The sequence below is a fragment of the Argentina silus genome (genome assembly GCF_951799395.1).
Source record: "Argentina silus genome assembly, chromosome: X".
NCBI classification, from domain to species: Eukaryota; Metazoa; Chordata; class Actinopteri; order Argentiniformes; family Argentinidae; genus Argentina; species Argentina silus.
In genome coordinates, this window is record NC_139653.1 from 52,912,031 (window position 1) to 52,930,585 (window position 18,555).

The 18,555-nt window shown below is 43.1% G+C and overlaps 1 protein-coding gene across 1 annotated transcript; it reads right to left on the bottom strand.

The window, feature by feature from the left end:
* Positions 1 to 3,882: 3,882 nt before the first annotated feature.
* hif1an (hypoxia inducible factor 1 subunit alpha inhibitor) lies at positions 3,883 to 18,377 on the bottom strand. The gene is made up of 8 exons (XM_083696392.1): positions 18,048 to 18,377; positions 14,407 to 14,657; positions 13,596 to 13,744; positions 10,323 to 10,468; positions 9,943 to 10,049; positions 8,491 to 8,554; positions 7,362 to 7,472; positions 3,883 to 6,873 (listed from the first exon to the last, which is right to left on the bottom strand). The coding sequence occupies exons 1-8, from the start codon at positions 18,225 to 18,227 to the stop codon at positions 6,817 to 6,819; spliced, it is 1,065 nt and encodes a 354-aa protein (XP_083552518.1). The 5' UTR covers positions 18,228 to 18,377; the 3' UTR covers positions 3,883 to 6,816.
* Positions 18,378 to 18,555: the final 178 nt, after the last annotated feature.

Genomic DNA, 18,555 nt, shown 5'->3' on the forward strand with positions numbered 1-18,555 from the left:
AACAAAATCTGTGGTTATGACAGGTAGACACATTACAAACAATATAAGATTAGTACTTGACATTTTCGATTGCTCAGATTTTGTGACAGATGATGATAGCTTCATTATATTTTAGAGTTTTATAAGGCTTTTGACACCATTGAACATTACTTTATATTTGATGCTTTGAGATTTTTGGGTTTGGTCAAAGATTCATTTAATCTGTACAAACTCTATACACATATATGAATTGCTCCATTAAACTATTGAACGGTACATCAAGACATTTTTCCATTAATGGTGGCCTGATCTCAGACTGTCTGTTTCTTCTGGCCATACACCTTCTTTCTGTTCGGATCAAACCTAGTAGCATCAACGTGGGCTGGGCTGTCAATGGGCTGTCTATGGGCTGTCTATGGGCTGGGCTGTCTATGGGCTGTCTATGGGCTGTCTATGGGCTGGGCTGTCTATGGGCTGTCTATGGGCTGTCTATGGGCTGTCAATGGGCTGTCTATGGGCTGTCTATGGGCTGGGCTGTCTATGGGCTGTCTATGGGCTGTCTATGGGCTGGGCTGTCTATAGGCTGTCTATGGGCTGTCTATGGGCTGGGCTGTCTATAGGCTGTCTATGGGCTGTCTATGGGCTGTCTATGGGCTGTCAATGGGCTGTCTATGGGCTGTCTATAGGCTGTCTATGGGCTGTCTATGGGCTGTCAATGGGCTGTCTATAGGCTGTCTATGGGCTGTCTATGGGCTGTCTATAGGCTGTCTATGGGCTGTCTATGGGCTGGGCTGTCTATGGGCTGGGCTGTCTATGGGCTGTCTATGGGCTGGGCTGTCTATGGGCTGTCTATGGGCTGGGCTGTCTATGGGCTGTCTATGGGCTGTCTATGGGCTGTCTATGGGCTGGGCTGTCTATGGGCTGTCTATGGGCTGGGCTGTCTATGGGCTGTCTATGGGCTGGGCTGTCTATGGGCTGTCTATGGGCTGGGCTGTCTATGGGCTGGGCTGTCTATGGGCTGTCTATGGGCTGTCTATGGGCTGGGCTGTCTATGGGCTGTCTATGGGCTGTCTATGGGCTGTCAATGGGCTGTCTATGGGCTGTCTATGGGCTGGGCTGTCTATGGGCTGTCTATGGGCTGTCTATGGGCTGGGCTGTCTATGGGCTGTCTATGGGCTGTCTATGGGCTGGGCTGTCTATGGGCTGTCTATGGGCTGTCTATGGGCTGGGCTGTCTATGGGCTGTCTATGGGCTGGGCTGTCTATGGGCTGGGCTGTCTATGGGCTGTCTATGGGCTGTCTATGGGCTGGGCTGTCTATGGGCTGGGCTGTCTATGGGCTGTCTATGGGCTGTCTATGGGCTGTCTATGGGCTGGGCTGTCTATGGGCTGTCTATGGGCTGGGCTGTCTATGGGCTGTCTATGGGCTGTCTATGGGCTGGGCTGTCTATGGGCTGGGCTGTCTATGGGCTGTCTATGGGCTGGGCTGTCTATGGGCTGGGCTGTCTATGGGCTGTCTATGGGCTGTCTATGGGCTGGGCTGTCTATGGGCTGTCTATGGGCTGTCTATGGGCTGGGCTGTCTATGGGCTGTCTATGGGCTGTCTATGGGCTGTCAATGGGCTGTCTATGGGCTGGGCTGTCTATGGGCTGTCTATGGGCTGTCAATGGGCTGTCTATGGGCTGTCTATGGGCTGTCTATGGGCTGGGCTGTCTATGGGCTGTCTATGGGCTGTCTATGGGCTGGGCTGTCTATGGGCTGTCTATGGGCTGTCTATGGGCTGTCAACGTGCTGTCAATGGGCTGTCTATGGGCTGTCAATGGGCTGTCAATGGGCTGGGCTGTCTATGGGCTGTCTATGGGCTGGGCTGTCTATGGGCTGTCTATGGGCTGTCTATGGGCTGTCTATAGGCTGTCTATGGGCTGTCTATGGGCTGTCTATGGGCTGTCTATGGGCTGGGCTGTCTATAGGCTGTCTATGGGCAGTCTATGGGCTGTCTATGGGCTGGGCTGTCTATGGGCTGTCTATGGGCTGGTAGATCTACTATATATTAATAAGTCAACTTGCAGACGACGCTACGCTATTTCTAAAGGACAAATCACAGATTGAAAAATATATCCAAGATATGAAAACTTTCTCTGATGCTTCTGGTCTCTGTTTGAATGTGAACTTAGCTTTAGATGTTCCAATAGAAACATGCTAATGAAATGATAAACTACGACTCAAATTTATATGGAAAAATAAACGATTATACGATTATATTAAACAATTATATTAAAACAGTCATGATGAATCACTCAGATGGTCTTTTCTTTTTAGTCTTTTCCTCCTCAACTCATTCTTTAAACAAAAAAGTGGATACAACAGTTTTTCAAAAATCCAACATCATAACATCATATAGATCTAGAATTCTAGACCATATAGGTCTAGAATTTTTGCTCAGATGTAACTAGGATATTTGTAAAATCCCTGTGAAACACTCCAGTTTTCATGAACAGATGTTGCTTTGCTGGTCTTTAATGTACATGCACCATGTCTCTCTACATAAATATTTGAATAAAATAAATATTAATATGCATGTTTGTTAATAATAATACGTTTGTTTTATAAAGGTTGGTTTGATACCCTCAAGCTCAGCTCTTTACATACTGTGAACGTCCCTAGCGGTGCCAAGTTCCAACTTCAATCTTCACTCAAAGGGAAATAATAAACTTTACCCTCACTTAACCCTGGTTTAATATTCATTGATAATGATGCCCCCTAACTTGCTCCAAATCTACTAGTCGAGTAATTAGAATACAATTAAAAGGGAAGTATCCTTTAAACGTATTCATAGATGCTACCCAATTAAAGTAAACTTGGTTATAGAAATAGATATAGATATCAAAAACAGATCAACTTTGCTCCTTTTGTGAGTCTTCTGATGAGACACTCACATCTTTCTGGGGAATATCCATGCACATCTACCTTCTGGAATGATGTAAGCTATTGTTTTAAGTAGAATATGTATAAAAAAATAAATAAATAAATAAACCTTTAGACTACAGAATATGTTTTGTTAGGTATGACTGACCTGTGTCTGACCTCAACGCAATGTTTGTAACTTATTTGTATTATATGCCAAGTTCTTTATTCACACCAGCAAATTTTCCCACCAGAGACCAAACTTCCAAAATGTATAGATTAAATATTTTGAACAACATATTGAAATGCTGAAATTTCTAAGAATTGTAAAGCAATTAAAAAATATTTGCAACACCTTTTTCCCTATTTTTTTTTTTTACATTTTTGCCATTCAGCAGACGCTTTTATCCAAAGCGACTTACAACAAGAGAGTAATTGATATGTCTTCTAATTCCCAAGCATCCTTGTAAGCTTATGTCCTGTATTGTAATGTTATTGTACACTGTTATATTTGGTTAATAATAATAATTTTAAAAAAAGACGACGCACATGTTTGGCAAGTTTTTACGACGATGGCCTCAGATCGGTAAATAGCATTCCCTATCTCCGATTCCCAATCCAGCATTATAGGCCAATATCAGCCCGATACCGATGTTCAGTATTTCGATCGGTGCATCTCTAGTCTTTTACTGCTGTCGTCTGAGCAGAGGTTATCTGTGCTGGGAATTACTAGGTCCTTTTGTTGGCCTTAGTTTATCGATGTCATCTCAAACTTTATTTTACACTGCAGTTCATAAATGTGGTCCACTTTGCACCATACTTAGCTTGTAAAGAATACTATGATTTACTACTCCAACCTCACACAAGTCCTGTAGCATAGGTTTCTGCAGTATGAATCTCTGCCATCATTGTTTTATGTTGACACTAAACAATCGTGATGACAATTAATTTGGACTGGTCTAAAAGAAGGAAGTAACAGCTCAAAGTTTTAACGTTTTATTTCAAAGCTACAGATAGAACACATCCAGCAGTCATTCAGAAATCAGTGCACAATACAGCAGACAAACTTCTAATCATAAGGGCAGGAACTGAGAAAACTGTGAGAAAGAAAGAAAGAAAGAAAGAAAGAAAAGACATAATGAGATGATTATCAAGTCTTCATTAAACCATGTCAAGGTTTATATTTAAAGCTGCTTCTTGCCCAAAAAACAAACAAACAACCGAAATTAAAATTGAAATGTGTTCCTGTTATTTCTAGCGCCATGCCATAACAGAGCTCGGCACAAACTACAAACAGAATGGAGGCCAAAAAACACAGACAGAGAGCAATCGAACCTCTGAGCTTAAACTGTAATAAACCTCATCAACAATATTGATGTATAACCAGCAATCAAGCATACACTCCCATAACATCTCGAGATGTTTGATGAACAGTAAATATAAAGAATGAGATATGCCCATTCTGCCTGATGCTTTCTCCCCACAATGTATGATAGCAGACACGTTCATAATTGCCAGAAGAGCACAAGTGCCACATTGGGGTAACAATGACTGAAACACAGGAACCCCTATTATCTATTCCTCAGGCACTGAAGGTGTAGGATTTAACATGCAGCATTAGTATATTCCTTCTTCATAACATGCAGTAATATGATGAATTTCATCACATTTCCAATGTAAATATAAGCAAATATAACCGGTGCCACAGGACATCCATACAGCTTTCTAAACATTGCCCAGTCTACCTACGACCCCCGTGGATAATTAACCACAGGACTGGTTAGGGCACAGTTGGTTTGGCACACGCAGCACAATATGTGCTTTTAATTCGTCCCTTCTCAGTAACTGCCGAACAGTGCACCTGTGTGTTCACTTGGAACTGTTCATGAGAACACCTCACAATGGCACAATAACAACTGTCATTCTACTCTCTCCCACACTACAACATCCTTCCTCAGAAGAAGAAAACATCAACGGGGGGGGGGGGGGGGGGGGGGGGAACACTGTACATGAGAGCTTCCTTTTGTCTGAGGGAGCCAACAAACACAGGCTACGACCATAATTCATGATGCACAAACACAACTCAAACTCTCAGCTTACGAGGTGATTTAAGATTACATTCCAGCAAACTTGGAAGCACAAATATCAGCGCAAGTATTTCAGCCACATGTAGTACACAACACCTCGCCTGCACTAGCCACACACTGTATGATGGGACAACCAAGCATGATATGATGCAAGTGAGATCTGGTCCCACACATAGCGGGCAAAACACTATCTTTATATGTACTATAAACATTGAATGGAATTTGAAGCACCACACTGGATTATAGTGGGGTGTAGCCTACTATGAAGACTCTCCACCCTGCAAAGTGGTCATATTGCAGCCAAAGCTAGCCAAATCTCTGCTTACTTTCAAGACATCTCTTTCCACTATCACTACCAGGTTTGAGACAATCCTGCCAAACCAACCTCCCCTCACTATTCAATTTGGGCAGCTCACTAGGTCATGAAATTGAAATTCATAGAAGAAGTATCGTGTCGTTTTTCCAGGAGTGAAATTGCATTATTATTGCCCTCTGCATTCACAACACATCATACTATCGTACTGTATTAGCAGTAGTGGGTACAGTTATAGCATGTATACAACTGAGATAGACTGTTGAAATCGTGACGTTAAATGACAATAAGCAAAAATACTGTTTTATATGGTCAATTTGAATAGCAAAGCAAAAAGGTAAGATCTCTTCATCGTACTGCAAGTTGAACCTGGTTGTACAGTCTACTGCAGCTTGAAATACTTGTAAATACTGTACTTTCAAACCGCCTTCAATCCTAGCTTAAATGTACCATTTACGGTAACATTAATGTTATTTTATCAAAACAATTAGAGACTAAGTTATGCCTGTATATACACAAAACAAACACCATCAAACAAAACATATTTATAATTATGAAACTATGTTCAGCAATCATTTGAGTAAAATCAACTGGAGGCAAACACACAATCACACATTTCTAAACACAGTATTATCACTCCCAAAAGACATTAATATAATAAAAACACACAACTCAGTCATAGATTAATCAACAGAGTAAAAAGAAATGCACTGTCACCTATACAGGTAAGCAGCAAATTAATTTCCAATTTGATGCTGCCAAACATACAGAATGTATTCAGCATAGAAATAAATATACAACATAGCCGGCGAGAGGGTCTCATCCCATACTCAAGCTTCAGGTATGTTTCCATGGTAACATAGTGACAGCGGATTGGTGGCAGGACAGATAAAGAGAGTCTCTGATGGGATATGACACATGTAACAACCCACTGATCACACCCATTAGTGGTTGGAAGTGCTGGAGATAGAGGTTGCCCCAAACCGCAGATCTAGAATCAGATTACCCCACTGCACCTCCAATCCCCACAGCGGGAGAGGAACACATATCTGACCCTGTATCAGTGGTTATGCAGTAGTGGCAATATATACACTTATAGTACAGTACATGCTCATGTTGAAGTGCTTTGGGGTGTTTTGGGGGTAATTATTTGATACCAACACTGCAGCTAGGACATTGACTCTCTCATGTGTATCATGGCTCTACTGGACATGAGCAAAGTATTAAACACGGAGCACTGTTGGCAACGTGGCAGGATTCCAGGAGTCGCAAGTCCAAGTGTCTTTCCCCTGTAAGCTGGAAGAGCACAATGACCCAATGAAGCAGGCTCTCCCAAGGTGGCCCAGTACTGCCACGCAATGGAAACTCCACAGTCCGAATGTGCGCAAAAACACGCACACACACGCACACGCACGCGCGCGCGCACACACACACACACACACACACACACACACACACACACACACACACACACACACACACACACACACACACACACACACGCATACAGCAGCCTGGCAACAGTTCCTAGGGGACTAGCTGAAACCCTGGTCATATCTCCCCTTCATCATCATGTTCAGCAAAGGACCAACCTGTGGAGCAAGAAACAAACGAACAAACAAAAAAGACACTGATTAAACATTTATTCAGCCAGGTTGCTTTATGAGAGTATTGACAGCTAAAGGTAGTATAAAAGTACAGGGTATAGGTGGCTAAAAGCTTTGTGTGGGCGCTCTCTTTCATTTGGTCTCCTCTCCTCTCTTTGAATCACATATTTCCCTTCATGCTGTACTAAATCATCCAAGCCATAAATATTCCCTGTAATTAGGTTGCTGTTAGGGTCAGCGTGCCACTGGGATTCCCGGCATACACTATTCCTAACAGATGGCCTAAATATATTGAGCTGCTATGGAATCTGATTTGATGTTCTAGGAAGGGAACAGCTCTGTGTCTGTGTGATCTCTTGCTCTGCATCTGGAACAAGCATTGTGGTGGCGGGGGGGGGGGGGGGTGGGGGGGGGGTGGTAGATTATTTATTCCTCCTGGTCAAATTAATGAATTCACAGTAGAATGTACATACTTCGTGTGGGTCTCCCAGTGCTTCTCCCAACATCTTCTCAATGTTCCTCATGATGGCCACCTTCTGATGGGCTCTCAATGGGTACTCTATCCTCTTGGGCGTGGGGGCGCCCTGGAGACATGAACAATTGTTTTACATTTACATTTTTGACATTTAGCAGACGCTTTTATCCTTTTAAGCGACTTACAACAAGTAAGTCTAAACTTTATGATGTGTCTCAACTTTATGATGACTGACGCATAGATGATTCACTTACTTTAGACTCTAAAGTAAGTGAATCATCTATGCATCAGTCATCATAAGAAAAACATCTATGATGAACATTATTAAAAAATAATAATGTCAGGATGTAACAAGGTGATTTCAAAGCCCATGTAAATTGAAAAAAAATTATAATAATAATGAAAAAAAAAAGAAGTAATTCTTCCTTCTTCTAGCATTGTGACTGCCAATGGCCCCTGGTCCGAGCATTGATTACTTTATCTTATGATGACTGATGGATAGATGATTCACTTACTTAAGCAAATGTATTTGTTGTAAGTCGCTTTGGATAAAGGCGTCTGCTAAATGCCATAAATGTAAATATAATGTAAATATAAATTAACTAGTACCAAATGCACATCCTATTGAAAGAGGTACTGAAGTAAATAAGCAATAAAGCCCAGGGAGGCCTTGATTTATCGTTAATATTGCCACGGTTGCCATGGGTAACAAATAAAACATTGTTTGTTTGTTTACTCTCACGGGTCGGGGGAGTTATTAGACGCGCAGCGGAGGGCCGGCAGACCTCCTACCAAATGACAATACTGACAATAAATCACAGCCTCAAGGACATTATTGCTTTTAAACAACGGTTACACAACAAATCAGAAAATTGTGACAAGAAAACAGTGCTTAAAGTATTCATTTCATGACAGAATGTGGTGGTTTCTGCCCTGCGCTGAGGAATATAGTCTCCAAAGCTAGAAACGAAACGTTGTCAAGGGAACGTGATACACAAATCTGCTGTGGCGTAGGAATATCATCACAGGTGATCATTATCGTTATTAAATCACGGCTTCGAACAGCTCTCGGCCAATCACAATGCTTGTTTTCATCGGCCCGTTGTGTAATAGACAACAATGTGTACCTTGTACCAGAAGTTAACAGTGATTGTCACTCCGCCACTTAGCAGGGACTCAATGTGATGCCACCTGAATTGAAAGGGAGACAAAAGGAGAAAAAAAGGGTTGTTTTTTTTCCACATACTATTATTTTCCACAAAATGTCACACACAGATCAAACTGCAAAGTTTCGACCAGTGATAACCTACATCTACCCCAACATAGCTTGTGGTAGCAGCAGGGTTTGGGGGGGGGGGGAGCAAGAGAGAGAGAGAGAGAAAGGGAGAGAGAAAGAGAGAGCGAGAGAGAGAGAAAGGGAGAGAGCGAGAGAGAGAGAAAGGGAGGGAGAGAGAGAGAGAGCAAGGGAGGGAGAGAGAGAGAGAGGGAGAGAGAAGTAGTACAATAAAGTGTTATAAAGTAACAGTGCAGAGAGAGAGCAGAGGTATGTCACCAGGCAGCCATGGAGAAACGGATGGTTGGAGTGTCTATCATTAAACAGCTGCTTGCCACCGTTCCTCCCTCCATTCCTCCCTTCATTCCTCCCTCCATTCCTCCCTCCATTCCTCCCTCCATTGACTGCAGCAGTGGGCAGCCGGCGGAGTGGAAGGGAAGGCCGTCTCACAGCCGGCCCGGCTCACCCGCCCCGCCACGCAATGAAGCATGCTGGGATAGGGTTGACAGCTAGCTCTGGCAGGACGCCAGCGCTCTGTGAGTCACGTCAGCACCACAGACTGCAGCTCTGGGTTCCACACCTTTGTGACAGGAGGGAGGGAGGGAGGGGGGGGGGCCCACCACAGACTGCAGCTCTGGGTTCCACACCTTTGTGACAGGAGGGGCTGCCCACAGTCGGGGCCTTGCCAAGTAATGTGTCGATATGACAAATTCATACCTTTATGGTCATGCTGTGGCATTCAGTGACATAAAGAGATTTTATCCTCCTCCCATTAATGTTTGACTACTTAGAATGCTTGGAAGTTAGGCTTTTAAACACGATGATGGAAGAGGCAGCTCTGAGTGCGTCCTCAAGTGGAAATGGTAATCCTGTTCCACTCCCAGTGTGGTATTCAAATTGGAAAAATATTTGAGTTATGGATCATATGACCAAAGGCATACGGCATATTCAAATGAGGGATAATCTGAATAAGTGGTGGAACGGTTTAACAGAATGCCTCTAGCTATAAAACAGCTACTGGATTCCTTGTCCATAGGTTCACATGGTTTAACCATACGTCAATAATGATCAATCAGGGGGCGCTTAGTGGTGTAGCACACTAATGCGCTTACCACGTAATCACAAGGTTCCTGGTTTCGATTCTGACCCTCGACCTCGATCTTGCATGTCATCTCTCCTCTCTCTCACCCATCCTTCCTGTCAATCTCTACTGTCTCTATCCCAATAAAGCAAAAATGCCCTAAAAACATATTTAAAAAAAATAATGATCAATCAGTCTGGATAAGACACCACAAAGACCTCGTACCAGTACATAGGGATGTAGAGGACATCTCCAGGGCCCACCACCGTCTCGTAGCCGACTACATTCTTGAAGTTGGGAAACCTTTCATAGTCAGGGTTCTCGAAATCAACCTGGAAACAGCAAACGCAAACTCGCGATTAGAAACGTTAACACCAGTTTGCTGTATCTTCCCTTACAGACGACGTATGCCCCCTTCACCATCCCAAAGCACGTAAATCAAAGCACATAACCTGGTTTCAGGGATAAACAAAATGTTTTATATATCTTTATCTTTATTAATTCTACTGTTCACCCAATTAGAATACGGTCCAGTCTCAATACATTTGTAACTGTATTTCAGACAGTACTTTGAATATCCAGTATTTTAATCTGAGAGGGATTACCTGACTCTGTCTGTCGCAGGGATGGTGGACGGGGAAGGGGTAGAGGCACTCAAACTGGTCAGGGGGGAACAGGATACACCTCTTGTAGCCTTTGATTTGTGCAAAGAAGTTCTGCTGCTCGTCATAATGTGCCGGGGTCACATTGCCTACAGACAAAGAGGAAAAAGAGATTCAGACAAAGACACAGACCGCCACGCCTAGGTGGACGGATGTGTGAAGCTATGAACAGATTGAAAATATAATGAATGATAAATGGGTCATTTTTACACAAAGCTTGAACTCTGTGCTGTCCTGTTGTGTTGGATGTTTGTCACACGTGATGATACTGCATGGGGAATGTCACAGACATTATTTTTCATAGCGGATTAAATAAATCAGATTAAATAAATCGTAAATCGGTCGTCGTTGAAAACTTTCATCATCAAGCTTTTGTGACTGGCCCCAAAAAAACGTAGTAGATGGACACTATTGACACACCCACCACCATTATATACAGTGCATTCGGAAAGTATTCAGACCGCTTCACTTTTTCCACATGTTGTGTTACAGCCTTATTCTAAAATGGATTCAACTCATTTTTTTCCTCATCAACACTCACCTCATCTACACACAATACCCCATAATGGCAACGCAAAAATAGGTTTTTAGAAATGTTTGCTAATTTATTAAAAATAAAAAAATGAAATATCACATTTACATAAGTATTCAGACCCTTTACTCAGTACTTTGTTTACTCAGTACTTTGACGCTACAAGCTTGGCACACCTGTATTTGGGGAGTTTCTCCCATTCTTCTCTGCAGATCCTCTCAAGCTCTGTCAGTTGGATGGGGAGTGTCGGTGCACAGCTATTTTCAGGTCTCTCCAGACCAAACCGAGATTTAACTCTTTGGCCTGAATGCCAAGCGTCACGTCTGGAGGAAGCCAGGCACCGCTCATCACCTGGCCAATACCATCCCTACGGTGAAGCATGGTGGTATCAGATTCATGCTGTGGAGATGTTTTTCAGCGGCAAGGATTGGGAGACTAGTCGGGATCAAGGGAAAGCAAAGTACAGAGAGATCCTTGATGAAAACCTGCTCCAGGGATTACCTGAACCTCAGAATGGGGCAAAGGTTCACCTTCCAACAGGACAACGACCCTAAGCACAACACAGGAGTGGCTTCAGGACAAGTCTCTGAATGTCCTTGAGTGGCCCAGCCAGAGCCCGGACTTGAACCCGATCGAACATCTCTGGAGAGACCTGAAAATAGCTGTGCACTGACACTCGCCATTTAACCTGACAGAGCTTGAGAGGATCTGCAGAGAAGAATGGGAGAAACTCCCCAAATACAGGTGTGCCAAGCTTGTAGTGTCATACCCAAGAAGACTTGCGGCTGTAATCTATGCCAAAGGTGCTTCAACAAAGTACTGAGTAAAGGGTCTGAATACTTATGTAAATGTGATATTTCATTTTTTTATTTTTAATAAATTAGCAAACATTTCTAAAAACCTATTTTTGCGTTGCCATTATGGGGTATTGTGTGTAGATTGATGAGGGAAAAAAAATGAATTGAATCCATTTTAGAATAAGACTGTAACATAACAACATGTGGAAAAAGTGAAGGGGTCTGAATACTTTCCAAATGCACTGTACCTGGGGTGGGGATCGAACCAACAACCTATCAGTCGCTACCGACCTCTAGCCTCTAGGCTCCCTGACACCGAACAAGGGTGATATACAGTGCCCTGTTTAAGTAATGGGACAGTGCCCTGTTTAAGTAATGGGACAGTGAAGCATTGTTTCTTCTTTTGGCTCTACACTCCAAAAGTTTGGATTTTAAATCAAACAATTACTATGAGGTTAAAGTAGAGATTTTCAGCTTTTATTTGAGGGTATTTGTGTACACATTGGTTTCACTATTTAGAAATCACCTTTTATACATAGTAACCCTATTTCAGGACAGGTGTTTCTGGTAAGTCAGGTGTGTTCTGTCACATCATTTGTGCAGGCATAAGTCAGCTGTCAATGTCTAGTATTGATTCTAGGCTTTGCGTTTGCCTTTGGAGTCTGCTACTGGCGTCTGTCAACATGAGGGTCAAAGAGGTGTCATTGAAAGTCATGGAAGCCATAACTACGCTGAAAAAAAAGAAACATACTGTAGCCAAAACCTTACGCTTGCCAAAATCAACAGTTTGGAACATCATTAATCTTTTTTTTTTTTTTTTAAAACACTGGTGAGCTCGGCAACCACAAACTGCCTAGTACTCCAAGAAAGAAGCCGAACTGTGGAGGCTTCACTGCAAGGTGCAAACCACTAGTTCTCCTCAAAAAGGATGTGATTTCAAGTGGAAGGTTTGGAGAGAAAAAAAAGATCTGCCCAAGATTTACAGCATACCACCAAATCTGTGAAGCATGGTGCAGGGGGTGTGTTTGGGCATGTACAGCTGCCAGTAGAACTGGCTAACTTGTCTTAATTGATGATGTAAATGCTGACCTGAGCAGCAGAATGTATTCTGAAGTGTACAGAAACATCTTGTCTGCTTGAGGATAAGCAGATGCCGGGAAATTCAGTAACACAATGACCCCAAACATATTGCCAGAGCAATTGGGGAGTTTTTCAGGGCCAAACTGTCCTGATGATAAGATTTTAGGTCAAAACAAACAACAACTGAAGATGTCTGCAGTACAGGCCTGGCAGAGCATCACCAGAGAAGATACCCAGCGTCTGGTCAGGTCAGTGGGTCACAGACTTCAGGCAGTTATTCCCATGCAAACAATTGTTGATGAAATACTAAATATGAGTGCTTAATTTGGACATTAAATGAATCTTAAATGAATCTATTACTTTTGGTGCCCTGAAATAGGGGGACTATGTATAAAAAGTGTTAAAACCAATGTGTACACAAATACCATATAATACTTTAACCTCATAGTAATTGTATGATTTCAAATCCAAACCTTTGGATTATAGAGCCAAAAGAAGAACAAATGCTTCACTGTCCCAATACTTACGCAGGACACTGTATATCACCCATGCGGGGCGGCAGGTAGCCTAGAGGCTAGAGAGCAATCGGTAGGTCGCTGGTTCGATCCCCACCCCAGGAGGGGGCCGGATGTGAGCTGGTGACGGGAGGGTTGCTGGCATCATATCTAAGGTGCCAACCACTGCCGTTGTGCCCTTGAGCAGTGCATGTGTGTTGTCTCAGGGATCAATAAAGTACCTATCTAAACAAACTAATAATTTCTGTCATCTGAAAGTGCTGTAGGAGAATACACTTGATAGGTGTCTCACCCTCCATGCCGATGAGCAGCAGGTTGGACGTCAGCTGTCCCCAGTTCCGCTTGGCTTGCTGCTTGTTAATCCAGTTCCAGTTGAAACCCAGGAAGTCCACCACGATCTTCCTCCCCACCGTGTCATTCAGGGTCTGCTGGAGGTAAACCCTGGGAGAACGTGGACAGAGACACAACAATGTGATCCTCCAAAGGCAGCTCAAAACAACAGTCACACACAGAACACAGTGGCACTCTGTTTCCCGGTTCAACTGAATCAGGAAATGAACGTTTGTCTTGCCAATGGGACTTTTCGTCTGGGGTTGAGGGGAACACATTTCTTTCAAACCCATAGTGAATCATTTGCACAACACCACCATGACAGAGCAATGGTTTTATCACAGATGAGTTGAACCCAAGCAGCAATTGCTGTGGCCAGTGGGAGGAGTTCAGTAAGAGATATGAGTTTGTGCGACTGATTCAGGACAGAGAGCTAAACTGTTCCCCAGATGTATAAATGCTTAGTCACTCCTCAGAGCCATTTAATTTCCTGAATTAGATTTCAGAGGTCTCAACACTTTCCACTGCCGAGAGAGAGAGAGAGAGAGAGAGAGACAGAGAAAGAATTTACATACTGAACCTTTACCTCCTGTATTGTAAATATGCTTCAGGTATTTGAAGTTGTTGCTTTTCTACATCTTATCTGGAAAAACTGGACTAGATTCAAAGAATTCAACAGGCACCCGAAAAACCTAGAACAGTACAATGCTGTACTGAAGCAAAACAAACTAAATGCATTACAGAATGTGTCTCTCATTAAAACAGACCATTACCTCTCCTCTCCGGACAGTTTCTGGGTCTCGTGCATTTTGTCCACAAAATCTGAGAATTTCATTTCTAGCCGTTGAGACTTGGGTACAAAGTTCTCAAAGTTGGCCATTTTCTTCTCGTCATAGTACAGGAATTTGTGGTTTTCAGCGATGTACACAGAGAAATCTCCACTCCCAATGTTCTCCTGCAAGTAGTTGACATCCCACTTGAGAGCCGGATAGACTAGATTAGTGTCTGTTAAAACCACAGGTTCCTGTGAAGAAAAGGAAAGGGACAGAAATTAGTCAAATATGTGTGCTATGTTTTTTTACTCACATTAACTAATGCAATTAAATACAAAATACGACTGATCATCTGGTTCCTTGAATAAGGCTACATCTTAACAGTCCCTCCTAAAGACCTCTTCACCCCCACTACCCCCCTGTACTAACCCTAATCCCAACCCTTGAGACCTCTTCACCCCCACTTCCCCCCTGTACAAGTTCTCTCCTGTTAATAATAATAATAATAATAATAAATAAATAAATAATAAAAAAAGGCTTCTGGCATTACGACTGCCAAAGGCCCCTGGTCCGAGCATTGATTACTTTGTCTTATGATGACTGTTGGATAGATGATTCACTTACTTAAACAAATGTATTTGTTGTCTCTTTGGATAAAGGCATCTGCTAAATGCCATAAATGTAAAATGTAATGTAACATGAAATTCAGACTGAAGCAGGGGAATAAAAAAAAAAAGCAATATTAAGCAAGCTGTGATGTTGTTCATGAAATGCACTATGTATTTTTTTTATTCATTTTCATGTGCTGCGTAAGTTGCACAAGTTGTGTTCAGTCTATTTCGGAAGTGTTTATATATAAAAGCTATAAAAACTCATCATTCATTACCCCTGAGCGTGTGCATGTTGCAAAGGCACACCTGTTTTTGACAAATAGGAAACGCCTGCATGTGTATCAACAGTGCGTTCGCTGGCAGGCTGCAGGATTGATGTGTCCCATTGGAAACAAGTGGTAGGCGCTACGTGACTAGAGGAACGTAGGCTCTGGCTCTGTGCTGCCTGATGCGATTTCACTTTCACTCCACAGCGGCACAGTGTGACCGCAGGCAGGGCGGAAGCAAGAGGCAGGCTGATACTATAAACACTCACCGAATCCCCAATTCAACACACTACATTTGAGCGCAATTGATCTCAGTCAGATGATACATTGCTGCGGCGATTCTATACTATAGGCGCTACAGTCAGCAGGTCCACCGCTTGCACCCACGCGGCGTGGCGTCCGACCGCGACAGCGAGACATCAGCAATTGGTTTTGAGTTAGCAATGAATAATCGGTTGCTTCAGCAGAGTTGCTGCGATGATCTGCACGAAGAAAAACTCAAGGCCCTGCCTAAAAACACAATGTTCTGGTGTCTGGTCAAGTCACCCCGACCAACGGAACCCCCACCCCCCCAGTCATTTAGAGTTCAGCACAGGTCATTGTAATGGGAGAATAGGCTAAAATAACCTGAGACACATATCTGCTACAATAACAATATATCTACCCTCTCTTAAAGAGTGATAGATCTTTCTACCTATCCTCACAAGCAACTGGCCACACTTTTCATTTCACTGTGTCCATCATAACATAATGTTGACCAAATAACTAAAACAGCTCTCCTGCTAAGCACAGCGCACAACACAACACAACACAAGACAAGACAAGAAAAGACAGTGAAGTCATAGAATCAATAGAATCATCAATCAATAGAATAATAGAATCCATAGAATCATCTCATCAATAGAATAATAGAATCAATAGAATACTCTACATCCTGGCTCCTGCATCCATATGCCCAAACCTGCTGTCACACATTCACAGTGGCATTGACGTTTCAAACCGTAACCTCTGGCATCATATCTCGTCCCAAAGGCACGTCGCTGACCTTCATTTCAGGAACCGATTCAACGTCCTCGGATTACAGTATTCTCAGAATGTGGGCCGTTGTCATTCCGTTAGCGTTTCACTTCGGAACAGTGAATGAAACAGCCTAATTGTTAATCTAGTTTAGCTCCCACATGATTCACTCTTTAGGTATGGTCCAGTGGAAAAGGCCCTGACTGTCCTGTTGTCGTGCACTTAAGCATAGAGGGAGCAATTCAAAAACACAGTATGGAGTAATTTTAGATCCAGTCTAGGCTAAATCTGTGGCAGCAGTCAGAGTTGGTTTGGCCGACATAAATCACCCAGCATCAATGAACATGCATGTTTTTTAAGATTTCACATGCCAGTAGGCCCCATCTACTGGCATGCCCCATCATCTAGAAATGTAGTCGTTTGATGAGAGTTGTTAAACAGTTATCACCTTTTAAACAGGTGCAATTTATAATGAACAGAAATTCAGCCTACAGTGTGTTTCTCAGACAGGAAAATAATGTCCAATAATGTCCAACTGCAACTGTGGGTGCCTATTAATGGTAATGCAAATGTGCAATTGGCTTCCCTAGATGATGTCACACAAACGATTTGCTAGAGAAAGAAGAAACCCTAGTATCAACGATAATCAAGCATACCCCGACTGTGGATGACAAAAACTGGACCGTAGGCAAGATGTTTTCTTGAACACAGGCCACTGTAACCCAGGAGAGAAGAGTTCTGATGGGCCATTACTAGTCTGGGAACCTTGATAACAGTGCATTAATAGGGAAGGACACCCTGACCCTGACCCTCTTACATCCAGGTGGGTCTTGGGCCACCACAGTCATGTTAACTCATTCAGTGTCCGAGGGTGAATAAAGTCGCCCAAATTGCAACATTCTAGGGTGCCACGGGTGACTTTATTCACCAGAAATTATGACCCTTCATTTTATAGCCAATCAAAGTAGCCGTTGCTAGGTAAACACCACATAGAACACCTGGCACTCCGGGTGGTGAGTGTTCCAGAACTCTTTGTCTACAGACTGCCTCTGCAGAATTGTGCATCTAGTCCAGAGTTCTCTGATCCAGACCTGCACAGGGTGTGCCAACACCAACACACACATCTGATTCAACTGATCAGAGACTCATCAAGTCCTTGACTGGTGTAATCCAGTGTGTTAGTGGTGGCCTGGAACAAAACTAAGTCTCCAAACACACATGATGATCAGATGCAAAAGCAGGATGCCATTTGATCGGTAACACGTTGTGTGTGGATATGCTCAGATCATAGTTCAGAATAACATACTACACATGACAAGGAGATAAAATAAACAATAATCAAATTAATAATTAAATTAAAGCAGAATTTGGGACCAATTATGGGCCTGTCCAGCTTAAGAGGTTATTGAGAGATCTACTATGACAGACTCAGAAGTTCCTGAGTACATCATTACCTTTGACAACTGACTCTACAGTGTCAGTAGGTTTTTGCTGTGGCAGTGTAACATAGATCTGTGGTATTGTAAAATGTAAATAAAATGTAAATAAAATATAAATAAATAAAACGTAAATAAAAACATATCCAAATATACAGTTAGGTGGGCATGAGACCAAAATAGTGCATCTCTATGTAAGCAATATTAGCTCTCTAGCAAGAAGCAGGACAGCTAGTCACAGTAACATTGGTTTCCAGCTTCAGCTTCAATCTTGGGTCTGACAAGAATATGTTGCAGCTAGCTGACTTTACCTCGTTGTTTATCAGCATCTCAGCTCTGGGATCCGTATGCGAGAGTCGTGGTATGGGTCTGGTTTGGAAAGGATAATTTCGGAGTTGGGACTCGTCCCAGCCCGGACTGTGGACATCCGAGAATGCGGCACCGCCTCCGGTCGCAGATGGATCGGTCTCCACCACTGTTGCCGTGTCCATGTCGGTCTATGAAGATAGCCGTCCTCGCTCGCTTTCAAAAGATCTTCTCCTGAAAAACTGCCTCTTCTTTGGGGACCTTACTTCGCTCACGACAATGCCATACATCAAATGGTCTGTCTATCCCAATGCATGAAAATGTGGTTTCCTCACAACCCCGAGTCCACCCCACCGCCGATCCGTTGCAGGTGCTGGCCTTGGAGTGTGTAAACAGACAGCACAGCGACAGGCGAAAACCAAACGACAGAAAACAACTCGCCAGGGGAAAATACTTGCGAGGTTTAGAAAGTGGAATGAAAGAACAGTGACATCTAGTGTACTGAATGACTGT